The sequence below is a fragment of the Marmota marmota genome, unplaced genomic scaffold (genome assembly GCF_001458135.2).
Source record: "Marmota marmota marmota unplaced genomic scaffold, marMar, whole genome shotgun sequence".
NCBI classification, from domain to species: domain Eukaryota; kingdom Metazoa; phylum Chordata; class Mammalia; order Rodentia; family Sciuridae; genus Marmota; species Marmota marmota.
This window is the reverse complement of record NW_025999925.1, coordinates 4,855,418-4,873,781: the sequence shown is the minus strand read 5'-3', so window position 1 is coordinate 4,873,781 and position 18,364 is coordinate 4,855,418. Positions and strand designations below refer to the sequence as shown.

Sequence of the window (18,364 nt, the reverse complement as noted above, 5' to 3'; positions counted from 1 at the left end):
TATGTGATACTGAGGATCAAACCTGGTGTCTCACACATGCCAGGCAAGTATGCTACTGCTGAGCCCCAGCTGCAGCCCCTTCTGACCTTTTCTTGGTTAGATAATGGCACTTGTGGTTTGGAAAAATCCTAATGCACAATATAAAAGGAAAACTTTTTCCTTGGTTCTGGGTTTTAACATTTGTATGTTAAATTTTATTTAGAAATTAAGAACGAAAGTTTTAAAGGAAAGTGTCCAGAAGACAATAGACATTTGAAGTTTGTAATGTATGAAATGCTTATAGAATGTGTATGTGCTCATTTACTGTAACTATTTCCTTAGAATATTAGCAGTGAAGTATTGTCAGTGATGCATATGCCTACAGAAGAAAACAGAAATTCTGAAAAGGAGGTATCCTGTCATTTGAGTCATTTGAAGACTTCTTCACAAACTTCTGAAATTGGTGAAATAGAAGACCAGGAGATAAGACCTCCAGATGTTCCAGAACAGTTTTCAGATATTAATTTAAGGTATAAGTATATAAAGGTCGAAGTGTTTTTAAAGAAAAAGCATATAAAGTTGTATTTATAGATTATGTCAAACTAAGGTTTCAAGGCATAACATACGGGATAGTGTTAGAGATTTTTAAATAGTTTTTGGAAAACTAGGAGACGGGATTGAGGTCATTCTGACACTGGCTTGTAAGAATCACTATCATATATAAAATTGACAGACCACCTACTCCTAAGTCAACATAGGTTTTACAAACTGCTTTCTTTGTATAATGACAATGTAATTCCCTAGATTCATGCCTGGATTGTACTACTCTTGGTTTTTGGAATCTACCAAATAAGTTGATTTGTTTTCCTTTTAAGAATTAGGATTTGAAAGACAGTTGAGTGAGTTAGACATCATTAGCCTAAGTACATGTGTGAAGACACAAATGGTCTGAAAATACTTTGTGTACAACTAGTGACTTGAAAAATTGTGCTCTATATGTGTAATATGAAATGAATTGCAATCTGCCATTATATATAACAAATTAGAATAAATAAATAATTTAATAAAAAAAAGAATTAGGTTTTAATGTTTACTGCTAATTGCTAAGTTTGTCCTTCAATCCCACTTGCACTGCCCCTTCAGTTCATTCTAAAATTTGATAATCCTTGTTCCCAAAGCAGATCTCTTCTTCAAGAACAGAAGGCACCTGAAGTTAAACCAGCACCTTTTGTGAGAAGCCTATTAAAAAGACCAAAACCAAATTTAACAAGAGCAGCTTTAAAGAAAGAGACTGCAGAAGCCCAAAAATATGTACCTGGGAAGAAGTTGGAAACTGATGAAGTAGAGACCACTGTGATACAGCAGGACAGTGAACAAGCTAGTACTCTCCCTTCTCAACATGTGAGTGATTAAGATGGAGGTTGTGGGAGCTGGGTGCGTTGGCACGAGCCTGTGATCTCAGCAACTCAGGAGGCTGATGCAAGTTTGAGGCCACCCTCAGCAAATTAGCAGGTTCTAATCAACTTAGTGAGACCTTGCCTCAAAATAAAAAGTGCCAGGGATGTAGCTCCATGGTTAAGTGCCTTTGAGTTCAATCCCTGGTAGAAAAGAAGAGATGATGCTTGTGTATGTGGGTTGGGGGTTACTATAGTTGTAAGTTTCTTCATATAATTTTTATTTTGTATGATTACATTCCCACGCTTAATGTGCCTCATTATTCTGCAGAGTTTGTGTAGGAATCTTAATGTGTCATAGGAAGTTGAGGTTCTGGCTATATTTAGTTAGCTCTCCACCCCCACCCCCACTTCTGTGCTGGGGATTGAACCTAGGGCCTTGTGCATGCACTATACCACTGAACCATATCCCTAGCCCTTAGCTTTTTGTCACTGACCAAAAGACCTGACATGAATAACATAGAAGAGGATAAAGTTTATTTTGGCTCATGGTTTCAGAGATTCAGTCCTTGGTTGGCCAGATCCTTAGCTTTGTAGGACATTATAGAAGAAGGACATGGTGGAGGGAATCAACTCAGGACATGGCAATCAGGAAGCAGAGACAGTGTGCTGCTCTCTAGGGACAAAATGTAAACCCCAAGATATGCACCCAGTGACCTCCTTCCTCTCAGTCATACCATACCTGTCTACTGTTTTGACCCAGATAATACTTAGAATGGATTAATCCATTGATTAGGCTACACTTCTAACTCTTTTTACCTAAAAAATTCTTACATTGTCTCACACATGAACTTTTGAGGGATGCCTCATATCTAACAGGCTTCGCAACTGTAGCCAAATGATGTAACAGATTTCTTCTAGGAAAATGGGAATTATAGTGCTTTATTTTACTCTGTTGTGAAGGTGAAATGAAAAATTAAAAACTTGGTATGAATTAGAGTATCAGTATATGGTCCATAACAAGAATTAAAATTCTTACATGGCATCTTAAAGTACTTTAGTTCTTTATTATGCATCAGTATTTATATTTTTCCTGACCTTATGTTTATAAAAGATAAACTACTTTTTTATTAATTATTTTTTCTGATTATAAGAATTTTAACTTGGAAAAAAATACCTATGTTCTAAAAAGTGAGAGTCCTTTATAATGTCTCATCCCTCCATCCCAATTAATCATATAGCAGCTTTGCATTTTTGTTCCTAGACTTTTCTGTGTAGCTATTTATAAAATAATATACAAGTATTTTTATTATTTTCAAAAATGGCGTCATTCTTGCCTTCTGATTTTTCTACTGAACACAATACTGTGAACATTTTCTTTGGATCAATACAGAGAAATGTCTTTGTTTGAGGTACTGAGGATTGAACCTAGGTCTTTGTGCATGTTAGACAAGTGCTCTACCATTGAGCTACATCCCCAGACCTTTATTGAAATTTTTATTTTGAGACCAGGTCTTGATAAGTTTCCCCATGCTGCCCTGGAGCTTGCCATCCTTCTGACTCGGCCTCACATGTAGCTGAGATTATACGTGTGTTCCATCATGTCTGGTAAAATTTGTCTTTTAAATGTCTATGTCATATTGCATTGTAAAGAAATTAAAGTTTATATAATCTCCCACTCATAGATCTGTTGTATGTCCAATATCTTGTTTGTTTGGGGGTGGGTGGGGGCTATTAAATTATTCTAATAAGTGTCTTTGTATATTTGCTCATAGGTACTTTTTTGGAAGGGAATACTGAGGATGGAACCCAGGGGTGCTTTACACACTGAGCTACATGTCTGGTCTTTTTTATGTTCTGGAGTCTTGCTAAGTTGTTGAGGCTAGCCTCAAACTTGGATCCTTCTGCTTCAGCCACCCAGGTTGCTGGGATGATTATAGGGTACATCAATAAGCCCAGCTATTTGAGTATTTTCACATTTTATTTTATTTATATGTGGTGCTAAGGATTGAACCAGTGCCTCATGTGTTAGGCAAGCGGTCTACCACTGAGCTACAACCCAGCCCTATTTGAGTCTTTTTATAAGATAAATTTCTTTCTTTCTTTTTCTTTATGTATATATTTTAAGTATAAATGGACACAATACTTTTATTTGTTTATTTTTTGTGTGGTGTTGAGGATTGAACCCAGTGCCTCACACATGCTAGGTAAGTTCTCTACTACTGAGCTACATCCCCAGCTCCTAAGATGAATTTCTAGAGGTGGAATTGCTGGGACTTTAAATTTTTGATCAATAACTGCCCCATTGTCTTCTACTTCAAATGGTGTATGAAAGTTTTTGTTTCACTATACTTTTTAGCGGGAATGGATACTGGGAATTAAACCAGGAGCATTCTGCCTCTGATATACACAGCCCTTTTAAAAAATTTTATTTTGAGACAGAGTCTGGCTAAGTTACCCAGGCTGGCCTTGGACTTGAGATCCTTCTGCCTTGGCCTTATTTCCCTATACTTTTACCAACTCAGGATGATTTCTTTTTTTCTGCCTTCCAGGATGTGGCTTCCCCAATAACATCAAGAGAAAAAAATAAATCGGGTCACAAGAAGGAGGAGACTGTCACATTACCATGTATACAGACTGAAAAAGACACTTCACCTTCAAATTCTCATGAACCTAAAGAGGAGTCTCAGGCAACACAAACACAGGAAAATGAATTAGTTGTTCCTACGGGGTAAACAGTGATATTTCCTTGAAAATCTAAGAGACATTTCTTTGAAAAATTTTTTTATTATTATTTAAGTGTGCTAATGTTTTTTAAAAAGGAATATAAAGAATATTTGGTTTATTTTAATTGATATGGCAGACTATCTACATAGAAAATAAAATTGAATTCAACTTGGTACTTTTTGGTACTGGGGATTGAAACCAGGGGCACTTAATCACTGAGCTCCATCTCCAGCCCTTTTTATTTTTTATCTTCAATAGGGTCTCACTAAGTTGCTTAGGGCCCTGGTAAGTTGCTGATCCTGGCCTCAAACTTGGGAGTTCTCCTCCCTTAACCTCTGAGTCTCCTGGGTAATAGGCATGCCCCATCGTGCCTGGCTCAGATTGACATTTTAATGCTTTACTGTTAACTACTTAAGATTTTTTTTTTTTTTAAATATATGGACAGCATGCCTTTATTTTATTTATTTATTTTTATGTGGTGCTAAGGATTGAATCCAGTGCCTCAGACATGCTAGGCAAGCACTCTGCCACTGAGCCACAACCCCACCTCTACTTAAGATTCTCTACAAAGAAATTCATTAAAAAATACATGTATATATGCCATGAATTCATTACCATTTTCATCAATTTGAGGCATACCTACCAGAGGCATTAAGTATGTTTACATTATTCTGTAGTCATTACTATCATCCATCTCTAGAACTTTTTTGTTTTTGTTTTTTTTCCCCTACAAACTTAAACTGTATCCATTAAGCATTAACTTCCCTTATCTTATAACTTTTCTAAAATATTTTTATAATCAAAAACGTCATTTTCCTTTAATGGTAAGAAGTGTTTTTTATAGAGGCTTTTAGAAGAGGTTTAAATTATATATTTTTACAATGGTTTTCAACTTTTTACTATCAGGCCTTCTCTCTTTCTTCCTATTCTTTTACAGGACTCCTGAAATTAAAGCTTTCCCACAAGAAGTGAAGGAAAGTGTTATCCAAAGTTCTGGACCAGTGAGGGGTCGACTTCAGAGACCTAAACCAAATATAAGAAAGGCTAGACACAGGCAAATAGTAGAAAATGATGAAGCCAAAGGCATAATTAAGGAAGAAAGATCATTACTACAAAAAAATGAAAGTAAAAAGAAGTCCCTGACAATGGTGAGTTATCATATAACTAAATCGAATCCCTTTAAATGCATATTAAAACATCAAGCCCAGTGTGGAAAGCCTATAATCCCAGCAGCTCAGAGATTGAGGCAGGATCAGGAGTTCAAAGCCAGCTTCAGCAAAAGTGAAACCCTGTTTCTAAATAAATACAAAATAGTGCTGGGATATGTGGTCGAGGGCCCCTGAGTTCAATCACTGGTACCTCCCAAAACAAAAAACATCAAGCGATAGCTCAGGCTTGAAGTAGAATATAGTCATCTCACCCTTATTCTCCCTAGTGAATACATAATGTGTCCCAATTTTGTTTGATTTACTATTTCAGGTTTTTTTTTTTTTTAACCGAAAAGACATTACCTGCCCAACTAATGACACTTATGTGAAATGTTTAATCAAAACAAAATAATAGTAAACCTCAAGTGTCAACACCTGAGATAACCACTGAGAATCTTTTGACCTATCTTACCGAATTAATCTCCATGCACACTTATACGCACACTTAATACTATAATTGGATTTTTATATCAGGAAATAGGATTTAAACCCTTTTTGCTATGTGACAATACTGTGGGTTTTTAAAATATTGTTTTAGTTGTTGATGAACCTTTATTTATTTATTACTTTATACGTGGTTCTGAGAATTGAATCCAATGCCTCACACATGCTAGGCAAGCGCTATACCACTGAACCACAATCTCAGCCCACAATGCTATTTTGAATGATAATTTAAGAAATCTCTTAGTAAATCTTTTGATATTAGAAAAAAAACTAAGTAGTATAATGCCTGAAACTATTTCAGCAGTCCTTATTTTTCCTGTAATAAGGGAAAACCTAGATTTAAAGTGATTATATGATTATAATAATCCTTATTTGAGCCAAAATACTTAAAAAAAAATCTGTTAAACTTTTTTTTGTAGTTTTTCAAGCATTAAACATGTTACTGTGAAAGTCATTGTAATTTTCTTTCTGACCTAGCCAGTCTTGTTTTCACAACAAAACATGAACATCAGTTACCCAGTTTGAATCTTAATTTTATTTTTTACTGATTTTTTGTAATATATTCTGCGTAATAAGTTTTTTGCCTTTTTTTGGGGTGGGGGGCTGCATTATTGAATCTTAATTTTACAAAACTACATACCCTGGCTTGGGGATATAACTCAGCGTTAAAAGGCCCTGGGTTCAATTTCTAGTACCAAAAGCTAAAAACAAAAACTAGATACCTGGGGACTGGGGTTATAGCTCAGTGGTAGAGCACTTGCCTAGTACATGTGAGGCATTGCTGTGATCCTCAGCACCACATAAAAATAAATAAATAAAATAAAGGTATTGTGTCTACCTACAAGTAAAAAAAAGAAAAAATTAAACTAGATAGCCTTTTTAATGATTGAAATATTTTGGGAGGTATGTTCTGCTGTAAAATAAACACATAATACATTAATATGGTTTTATCTTTTCAGTCAAATTCTCAACTTGAAACTGAAATTGAAGCTGTATCCTCCAAAGTTTCAGAATGCAGAATGGATGAAAATCAAAGTCATGTGGTTCTTGTAGAAAACCTTCATGTTAATGAAAGAAATATTTTAGATGAAAAGATGAGGTAAGTTTGCTTTTAATGAGAAAAGCACAAAAGTTTTCATTGTTTGGATTTTTGCATAATTTTATATAACTTTGTATTCTGAAAATTTTATGAAAGGATAAAGTAATAATTAAGTTAGAAGGTTTTTTTATTTTTTGGTACTGGGGATTAAATCCAGGAGTACTTAGCCACTGAGCCACTTTCCCAGCCCTTTTTATTTTTTGAGACAGGCCTAGGGCTCCACTAAGTTGGAAAACTGGCTTTGAACTTGAATACTCTTAATCTCAGCCTCCTGAACTGCTAGGTTTATAGGTGTTGGCTGTCGTGCCTGGATGAACTAGAGTATTTTAAATTTAATTCTTTAAATATTTTTAAGAGTCACATTGCTGATATTGTGAATGTTTGGCAGCTATCCTTAGTTTTGTCATTAAAGCTAAATTGTTATATTTTAAGGTTCTTTTCTTTTGCTTTATTTTTAAAAAATACTTAAAGGATTCCTTTGTATCTTTAGAAATTTATAAGTAAAAATCAGACTTAATAAGTGCTATGAAGTACTTAGTAGATACTCTATTTAGAGGTAACTACATCTAAGCCAAATGGTAAAATGATCTTTTAAATAAGTTGCAGTTAGGAGACATTTTGTCATTAATGCTTTTACATATTTCTTGCAGTCTGCTTTATTACTAGTATTAAAGTAGGAGTATTAGCTTCTTTAGTAAAAAACACCTTTCCTTTCTGAATATAATTCATGATCCATATAATTTATGATGTTATCTTTATAACTAGAGTATGTTTTAGTGAAATATTTATTCATTTTCTTCTAGGATGTCTCCAGCACCTATGGGTTTACTTTGACTGTCCAGTGTTCTTTAATTATGGAGTGATAGTGGTTTTTTGTGGGGGTGGTGGGGGTGGAGGTGGTGCAGAAGAGACATTATTATATCTTTTTTTAAATTCTCTAGTTAAGTGAAGTCATAGAAAAAAAATTTAACCGTGTTATGTCATCTTTCTGAACACAGGGTGCTGTTGAGTTTAGGTTGTTTTAAACAGTTTGCTTTCATTGGAATAGATTTGTAATGTAAAACATTTATTGGTTTAGTATGGATTCATTTTGTTTACTTTTTCTTTTCTTGATAGTCTTTTCATTTTATGATTATGGTCAATTTTTACTTCCCATTAATTTCAAATTCTTAATGAAATGACTAAGAAATGGGTAAGCCATTTCTTCATTTTTTAATAATTTGATGTTTAAATGAAGTCACTGATGCTTAGTAGTGTTTTTTTTTCACTAAAGTGTATTACAAATACACTTGTTTCAGAAATGCTATTGGATTAGGTTGATGACTGATCCCAAGGAGAATTGATAATTAATTTCCCTTAATGATTCTAGGAAACACTTTCTCCCAAACTTTAAAGATGAACCTGTTTACATCTTTGACTCTCCTAGTTACTAATTATGTTGTTCTTTTCTGTATATAATTTAATCTGGTTTTGATCTGACAGAATTTTATGACCTTATTCTTGTTCATTCATTTCACAAATATTTTAATGTCCTCTTTGTGCCAGACATTGTTCTAAGTGCTGATAATAAGAGACTGAAGAAACAAAAATTTTTGTCACTGTGAAGATTATTTTGAATAGAGGAGACAGATTACAAACAAGAGAAATAACTTGAATAAATAACTAATAAATTAGAGAAAAACAAAAAGTGCTGGAGAAGGAGTACCATTGGAGACAAAAGTTAAAAGAAATGAAGGAACATGGGGCTGAGGTTGGGGCTCAGCAGTAGTGCACTTGCCTGGCATGTATGAGGCACTGGGTTAGATTCTCAGCACTGCATATAAACAAATAAAATAAAGGTCTACCAACAACCAAAAAATTTAAAAATAAATAAAAAAAGAAGTGAAGGAATAGGTTAAGAGAATGTCCAGGAAGTAGGAACAGCAATTCAGAAGTACTCAGAGTATGCCTGGCATGTTTGTAGAAACAGCAGAAAGGCCAGTGTGGACCAGAGTGAGAGCAAGGAGTGGTAGACATAGGAGAGTTAAAGGCTGGACGATCAAAATAGGTTGTGTAGAGATACTGTGAGGATTTTGATATTTACTCTAGTGGGCTTTTACATATTAGTGACTTTCAAGGTCGGTTTCTCTTAATGTTCTCATCTATAATTGAGTAGACTTGGAGGACTTAAATAGTTTAAAGTAATATTGGCAATTTAGAATTTAAATTTAATTTTTCAGGATTTATGACTTTCAGATTGGTAAGCTTCTACTATATATGAACAGTGTTTCCTGAAAGAAGCTTTTCATGATTCAAATATGCTTAGCCTTTTTTTTTTGTACCAGGGATTGAACCCATGAGCGTTTAACCCACTGAGCCACATCCCCAGCCCTTTTTAAATATTTTATTTGGAGACAGGGTCTCGACAAGTTCTTAAGTGCCTCGCTAAATTACAGTCAGGCTGGCTTTAAAGTTGAAATCCTCCTGCTTCACCCTCCTGAGCTGCTGGGATTACAGTCATGCCCAGCTTAGCCTTTGTATTTTTTAATGAGAGAATTCTAACTATTAAGACTTCCTTTGGGGCTGGGGATGTGGCTCAAGCGGTAGCGTGCTCACCTGGCATGCGTGCGTCCCGAGTTCGATCCTCAGCACCACATGCAAACAAAGATGTTGTGTCCGCCGAAAAATAAAAAAAAAAATAAATAAATATTAAAAAAAAAAAAAAAAGACTTCCTTTGTAGAAATCAATCCCGTGCCTTTTCTTTCTTTTTTTTTAATATATTTTTTAAAGTGGTATATGGATACAATATCTTTATATTATTTATTATTAATATTAGTATTTCTTTTTGGGGAGTGGGTGCCGGGGATTGAATTTAGGAGTCACATCCTCAGCCCTTTTTTTGTATTTCATCTAGAGACCGTCTCACTGAGTTGCTTAGGCCTTGCTAAATTACTGAAGCTGTCTTCAAACTTGCAATCCTCCTGCCTCAGCCTTCCAAGCTGCTGGGATTACGGGCATGCACCTCCATGCCCGGCTATTTTATTTATTTTTATGTGGTGCTGGGGGTTGAACCCAGTGCCTCATGTGGGCTAGGCAAGCACTCTACCATTGAGCTACAACCCTAGTCCCCTGTCTTAATCTTTAACTTTTTCTAGATCATAAAGTTTATACCAACTGTTGCTGTACTGTGGCCAAGAGAAACCATCTCAGCTTACTTGTAAAATTTGAAATTTTTTAGTTTTAAAATAGCTTATTCTTATGTCTAATGTTTTGTTGTTTCTTTTCATCTCAGAAGCACGTTGAATTTATGTATGTATTTTTCTTCTTCAATATCTTTGCAAAATCACAATTGATAAAGCTGTAGTATAACTTATAGTATAACTTATTTAAATTAACTTAAATATAACTTGTTTTCCCAAATACTTTAGCTTATACTGGCATGCATTAGCCAGAATTGTATCTTTTTAAACATGATGTGAACTTTCCTGGTGTTTTACTACTAGAACTTTGTAAGATTGGTATATTTGGAAATGTCTATGTACTTGTTTTCTAGATATTTTATTTAAATATGTTCTTAGGATTAGTTTTTTTTTTTTAAATGTATCTTTTTTAGTTATTGATGGGCCTTTATTTTATTTATTTATATATGGTGCTGAGAATCTAACCCAATGCCTTACACCTGCTAGGCAGGCACTCTACCACTGACCTACAATCCCAGCCCCAGATTAGTTTTTGAATACAAATATTTTAGAGAACTCATATAACAAAATTTATGTTAGGTTTTATATTTCTTAATGAAGTTCCTTGCCAGTTGCTTAAATATTTCTGGGAAACCATAAGATTGATATTTGGGTTGTCCTAAAAGCTGTGATTCTACTACTAAATGTTAAAACCTTGTCTGATATGTCATATACAAATGGATTAAGTTAAACGACATTGACTGTCAATAAACCCTTTTCTGTGAGAGTTGTATTCTCCTTCCCACTCCATCCCTAGTGCTGGGAATTGAACCCAGGGCCTCACGTTTTCTGTGAGCCTTCAGAAATATGGTAGAAAAATAGATTCTTAACCTCAAGCCTGCTTTTGAGCCAGAAGGCCCAGGTGGTTATTGTGTATTTGTGTAGGCTTTAGAGTCTAATAGAAGGCATTTGCTTGATGTACCATTATGAAATTATTTTCAGCTACTGGTTTTGGGTATTTCAGTTATTTCTCTAAAAATTACTTAAAGCAGCATGAAACTACACATCAAAATCAATAATAAAAGTAAAAAAGATACATATTATAAAAATATTCCCAATATATACATAAAATGGAAGCTATAAAAGCTTATATGCTTTTACTTTTATATCAGCAATGTAGGAGTTTATTTTACATACTTGGTTTTATCTCCAATTTGTATATAATGCTTTGAATTTAGAATTGGTTTGTATCCAACATCATTGAATAGCTGTTATATCAATAAGGAATTCTGATTTTATTTTTTCAATGTGATTTACACTTCCTTTCAGACATGAAAATAAACCATATGTTCCTACTCCAGCACAATTGATAAGAAGGAAATTCCAAAAGTCAAAACCAAATTTGGGAAGGGCACACAGTAAGAAAGAGGAACCAGGTATAGAAAAAGGTACATATCAAAGTAAGACAAGCAAACAAGAAGATAATTTGCCACAGCAAGGAAATTCTGACATCCATTTCTTTCTAAAAGTAAGTTTTGGGGGAAAATTTCTTTTAGCAGGCTCTCTTCTGTCAGAATTGTGAAGGAGAGTATTGGTGAAATACAGTTTTGACATTTTATTTTGTTTTGCAAAACTGGGGATTGGACCTAGGGCCTTCCTCTTGGTGGGCAAGTACTCTTACCATGGAGCTATTATCCCCAACCCCTTTTACAAAATTTTATTTTAGTACAGGGTCTCACTTGAATTTGTGATCCTTCTGCCTTCCAAGTAGCTGGGAGTATAGGTGTGTACCACCACACCTTATTAGTTTAACTTTTTTTTGCGTGGTTCTAGAATTGAACCCAGAGCCTCATACATTGCAGGCAATTATTCTGTCATGGAGCTATATCCCTAATCCTTTTTATTTTATTTTATTTTATTTTGTTTGCAATACTGGGGATTGAATTCAGTGGCACTCTACTACTGAACTATATCTCCAGCCCTTTTTATTTCCAGATAAGGTCTTGCTAAGTTGCCCAGCCTGGCCTCAAACTTTTAATTCTCCTGCCTTAGCCTCCTGGGTAGCTGAGATCATTTTATTTTTTGAGACAGGATTTTACTAAATTGCTAGCCTGGTCTTGAACTTGTGATCCTTTTGCTTTACCCTTCTGAGTAGCTGCGATTATGGATGTGTGCCACCGTGTCTTGGACTTGTGGTCCTTTTACTTTATCCTTATGAGTAGTTGGGATCGTAGGTGTGTGCCACGGTAACTGGCTAATTTTGACTTTTATACTATAACTGTTTTCATGAAACATTTAGAAACTGATCACTATGTATCTGTGCAGTATTAGAGTTTTAGGCCAAACAGTTAAATTTACATAGAGATTCTTTCTGTGGTAATATTACCTTTTTTCATCTTAAATTTAAGGAAAAAGCGGAGAATCTGTCATCTATGGAGGTTTCAGCAAGAAAAGATTTTTTAGGCTCTAGAGAATCTAGTTTGGCCAAAAAAGATGCTCAATTAGAAGAAGTTGGACCATCTGGAAGTGTTGGAGAGGAAAATGTAGGAACTAATTCTGTGTCTTCAATTGTAGAAGAGCAATATCTCAGTAAAGTAACAAGGTAATATTTTCTTTAACAAATAGAGTAGGAAATAAAAATCACTTATTCTTTATGGATGTCTTACCTTAAATTACTGTTAGAGCAAAAACATGGCTTATGAACAGAAGTGAGATTGTTTTTTATTTATAAGTCTGTCTGTTTCCTAATTTTAGTGTTTATTTACTACATTTTACTTTTTTCTGATTTTCAGTTATACACCCAGATGTATAATTTGTGGGTGTCAAATCTATTAGATAATAGCAAATGCCTGATCAAAGAGTAATGTTTATTAGAGTACTAATTCATATGAGGTTATAAGCACGAATGAATGGTACCCTTCTCTAGGTGGTTGTTTTGCAGGGGTCGGGTCGGGTACTGGGGATTGAACTCAGGGTCACTCAACCACTGTGCTATATCCCCAGCCCTATTTTGTATTTTATTTAGAGGCAGGGTCTCACTGAGTTGCTTAGTGCCTCACCATTGCTAGCTTTGAACTCACAATCCTCCTGAGCTGCTGGGATCACATATAGGTGTTACCACACCCGGTTCTTTTTTAGTTTTTGAAGAAAGTAGGAAGGAACCTAAGTTCTAGAAAACAGCATTGCTCTGATAAATTTTTTGTCTGCCCTTTTTCTTTTAACCTAAACTATTCACCCAGTAAGATAAATAAGTATCACTATTTGATCCCACAGTCTATAATTATTCCATGTATTTTATCCCTTTTTGTTCTAATAATTACAAGTTTTTTAAAATGTCATCTCTACCACCACTTATAATGGGGAAAAATAGCCCAGAATTTAAACAGTACTGTGCAGAATTCTTAATGAGAAATAAGTAGTAGTTAATTATTATTTTCACAGCATAAGTCTTTAAAAGAATTGGTGGTGGGAGTTTTCATTTTAATGACTGAACTGAGACTTCACTCTCAACACTTTGGTTTTCATTAAATTATTGCATATATGACCATATTGTTATTTTGATTAAACATATAGCCGTCCACAATTGTTAAAAGAATCAGATTCCTCCAAAATTGCTCTGGATCGAAGAACAACTATCAGTACTGCCTCTGTGTGTGAGACAGATCATAGTGAAAGGAGAACACATAGGAAGATCAAACCAAATGTCACTAAAGGGCGTGGATCAAAACGAACTCGGGGTAAAACCTCAAAGAAGGAACCTAGAGCTTCCAAGTCAACGCTGGTGACTCTTCGGGCTTCCCAGGAAGATGATGAAGATGATACTGAAGATTTTGAATCTGACTATGAAGAAGAAAACTATCATCTTGCCCCAGAAGAATTAAACAAGGCACCAGTGTTTGTTCCCATTGGTCTGAGATCCCCTGAACCTGTTTCTGCTCAGATTGAGGAAACAATGGAAGAGGTAATAATTTTTGAATCTTTAACATTTCATCAACTTATACTTTTCTTCCTTTTTCTTTTAATGGATCATTATTTCTTCTCTTAGTAGATATTAGGATTTGAAGAGTTCCTTTTCTAAATAAACTGCCACCAGATATAATCTGTTTAGGACCTAATGAATAGCTTAAGGAATCATTAAAAGTGTGACCTCCTCAGATTACTCAGCCCCTATGTCCAAGACTCAGCAAGGGAACCGGTAGAACAATAATGATAGAATTCTGCCTATACTTTTATGTAGAAGTTGCTTAATATACTTTTTTTTATTAATTTTTAAAATGTTTGGGAAGATATTTCCTGTTAACTTTTTATAATAGGGTCAGACTTAGTTCTGGTTGATATAGAAGGGACTTTTTTATTCTTTTTTGAAAAAAATTGATAAAATACACATTATATAAAATTTGCCATCTTAACTTTTTTTAACTGTACAGTTCAGTGCTACCATTATCACCATCCTTTCACAAAACTCTTCATCTTGCAGAACTCTAATTCTATACCTGTTAATCAATAATCCCTCGTTTCTCCTACCTCTGAACTTTTGGCAACCACCATTCTAATTTTTGTCTCTGAATTTAACTCTGTAGGAACCTCGTGCAAGTGGAATCATACAGTATTTGTCCTTATGTGACTGGCCTGTTTTACTTAGCATAATGTTTTCAAGGTTCATTTATAAAGTTGTAGCATATGTCAGAATATCCTTCCTAATTTCGTGGTCTTTTTTGGTGATGTTGGGGATTGAACCCAGACAGATTCTTGCACATATGAGGCAGGTGCTCTGACACTGGGCTATGTGGCTAGCCCAAAATGTCTTTCTGTTTTAAAGGATAAATAATATTTTTGTGTCTGTCTCACCTTTTGTTCATCCATTTGTCCATCAATGAACACTTAAATTGTTTCCACATTTTGGCTATTCTAATTAGTCTTCCTGTGGACATGTAAGACAAATATCTCTTTGAATCTGTGCTTTCAGTTCTTTTGGGGGATGTATTCATAAGTAGAATTACTGGATTACAAAATAATTCTGTATTGAATCTTTTTTAGTGACTGTCACTGTTTTAATAGTGGCTATGTCATTTTACTACTAGCAGTGACAGGTATTCTGGTTTTTCATATCCTTACCCAACAGCTGTTATTTTCTAACTTTTTTTTTTGCTATTTTGGTAATCAAACCCTGGTCCTCATGAATTCTAGATACTGCACTTCACCACTGAGCTGTACTCAGCTGTACACTTTTAATTAAAGTGGTAGTTATCTTAATGAGTTTGAGGTAGAACATATTTTGCTTCCTTAGTCTTTTTTTTTTTTTCTCCTCTTTTTTCCTCTTGGTTTAGTATTCCAACTTTGTAAATTAAAAGTTTTTTGTTCTATTAGTTTTAGCCAGTCATTTGACTAAAGAGAAGCATTTTGAATCAGTTTTGTCTAAGAATTCATAATGGTTTCTGAGTCATTTGAAGTAGAATCAAGAGTTAGCTAATTGTGGTAGGGATAATCAGTGGGAAACATAAACATAAAACAGTTCAAATAATGTTAAAGTTAACCTTAATGTTAAGGTAGATCCATTAAGAAGTAATGTAATGGATTGCCTGAATCTGTAGAGTCACACTTAAGAATGAAAATCAAAACTTAATTTTATTTTATTCACTATTAATCATAGCATACTATAGATTCTTGAAACTAACTGAAAATGACACAAAAACAGGTGGCTTTTTGTAATGAAAAATTTAAAGTAAAGATAATTAAAGATTTAGTTGAAATCAAACAGAAGAATAGTGAATTTTGTGGAAAGACAGCTGATTAGTATACTACATGATAGTTAGTTTAGTTATATATTTTATATTTTTCTTTGCATGAAGGTAGATTGGTAGTGAAAATTGATATCAGAAATTAATTTCTTTAAAAAAAGAAATTTAATTTCTGAAAGTCAGATTTCAATATGTATCCCTGAATTAACACAGAATATCTTCTTATTTAATAGCAATAATAATAATAATTTAACAGGGAAAACTTATATTCCTTTTAGTCAGCTTACTAAAATGAAAATTGTTTAAATGTTAACATTTGTTTACATGTCAACATTTGTTTATATGTTCTTTAAAAAGCATTGAAATAAAATGAAATGATATAAGCTCTAATATTGATGAAACTTGAAAACATACTAAGTGAAAGAAGCCAGTCACAGAAGATCACATACATGATTACTCTTATATCAAATGTCCAAAGTAGGAAAATCTATAGAAAGAATAGATTAGTGGTTGCCTAGGGAGTGGGAAATGAAGGGGAGAAGTTGGAAAAGTGATAGCTAATAGGTATGGGATTTCTTTTTGAGGAGATGAAAATGTTCTAAAATTGAGTGTGATGATGTTTGCTCACATCTATAAGTATTCCAAAATATATTGAATTGTACACTTTGTGGGCGAATTGGGGTTGGGGGTAGCTCAGGTTTTGAACTCTTGCCTAGCATGCACAAGGTTCTGGGTTCAATCCTCAGTACTATAAAAAAGGAAAAGGATGAATTTATGGTATGTAAATTATATCTTAGTATAGCTCTTATTAAAAAAATACAGCATTGGTAAGCTGTATGAAGCCTGAAGAACCAACTTTTTAAAATTATCTAGAATATTCCCTTTCCCTACCCATTTCCAACTTTTGGGAATATATTTTATTTTCACAAATCTCTTGAATTTTTAAATTCATTCCAGACCTTTTGGATATTAATGAAGATTTTTCTCTTAGTTTTACATTTGAAGAAAGACAAAGAACTGTAGTAACTATTTTTTTAAAAAAATAAACATTATTTGCTTTTTTATTTTTTTATGTGGTAGTGAGGATTGAACACTCAGTGCCTCACACATGCTAGGCAAGCGCTCTACCACTGAGCCACAACCTCAGCCCTAGTAACTACATCTTGAAGACAGATTCTCAGACTTCATTCCTATACTCATAGATTCTATTGAATCACATAGTGCTTTATACTTATCTGTCGGAGTCCAGCTCCAACAGGGGGTCTCAGGAGACGAACAGATGGTGAGGAGTCGGCGAAAGGGGGTGGAGAAACAACACAGACACCAAAGTGAAGGTGCTGATCCCAATCTTTACTTGTGAAGTTGATCATATATACTTTTCATTTTGGCAGGCTCACAGTACTTTGTGGTTACAAAACAGGAATCATTATTCAAAGAAACAAAATATTACGTAGCTACAATTAGAATAGAAGACTGTATCTTGGCTTATGCATAAGCAAGCATTTTTTCTTTCAGTTCACGTTTTGCTTTGAGCTGTTTCTGTTTAATTAACTTTTAATAATAGTTAGAAATGTCCCAACTATTGGCCTATACCTTGACTATTCTTTCTTGACTTACTGACTGGAACTGGTGCCATGGTTACGGCAAGTGGTTAACTTGTTATTAATTTTAATCAAACAAGAGTAAGAGCACAAACCATTGTGCACAGGAACAAGAACAAGTTGCCCAGTACTAAGCACTAATCTGTCTTAACATTAATTCTTCTTCTCTAGATTTAATTTAATTTCTCAAAAACTTCCTTGACAGGAATACAGGGAGTTTTCATTAGACATTAACAATTTATGCTCCACAGCTGAATCATTGCATTTAGAGCAAACAGATCTATTCTTAGAAGTAGTTGCATTAATTGGGAAAGTCATGTTTTTTCCTTCATACTTGAAATCGCAACTATACTTATTAAAGGAATACAAAAACAAACCAGCCCATTCCCAGAAACATACTGCACTCCTCCAGAGGATGGACGCCTTGCACCATCCACCTCAGTAGGGCCTTGCCATTGCCTGAGTCAGGGGAGGGGCGCAGCATTTATCTTTCTGTTAATAAGGGAATAGGAGCCATACTGTAGTTTATATATTTTAGGAGATTAAATTAGTGTCTTTTTAAACTCTGATCATAGGGGCTCTTTGACTAGTAGGGCTGCCACATGAGAATAACTGTGAGTGATCCCATTTCCATGGGTGTCAAGAATCGTGTAGGCTTTGGGACTTTGGGAAAAGATTGTTGTACTGGGGATGAAGTGATGATCAGTCTTTTAAAGCACTTTAACTCCTCTCTATTATAGCATTTATGACACTGTATAGTTCATTTATTACTGTGTTTCTTGTATATTGTGAGTTATTGAAGGCAGGGACCAAATGTGCCTTATTTGGTTTGTGCCTCTATGCCCATATCCCTCTGGTTTTTAGGAAGCACTTCATAAATGTTAACAAATGGAAGAAATTGGGGCAAAATAGGGGCAGGGTGGGGAGGATGAGAAATGAAATGCCAGGCACTATGATTAAGCCTTAAAATTTTTGGTTACTGGTTGCAATAGTCACAGCCCTCTCAAAAACTTTA

General features: G+C 34.4%; 1 protein-coding gene across 1 annotated transcript in view; it reads left to right on the top strand.

Annotated features, from left to right (window-relative positions):
* The window catches only part of Bdp1 (B double prime 1, subunit of RNA polymerase III transcription initiation factor IIIB), a 90,089-nt gene that overhangs the window by 45,155 nt on the left and 26,570 nt on the right, over positions 1 to 18,364 (top strand). Inside the window, exons 18-25 of the mRNA XM_048800109.1 lie at positions 322 to 509; positions 1,158 to 1,380; positions 3,926 to 4,104; positions 5,038 to 5,248; positions 6,712 to 6,851; positions 11,340 to 11,538; positions 12,419 to 12,612; positions 13,584 to 13,971. Of these exons, the coding sequence (XP_048656066.1) occupies positions 322 to 509; positions 1,158 to 1,380; positions 3,926 to 4,104; positions 5,038 to 5,248; positions 6,712 to 6,851; positions 11,340 to 11,538; positions 12,419 to 12,612; positions 13,584 to 13,971 (1,722 nt within the window). The remainder of the gene's footprint in view (positions 1 to 321; positions 510 to 1,157; positions 1,381 to 3,925; positions 4,105 to 5,037; positions 5,249 to 6,711; positions 6,852 to 11,339; positions 11,539 to 12,418; positions 12,613 to 13,583; positions 13,972 to 18,364) is intronic.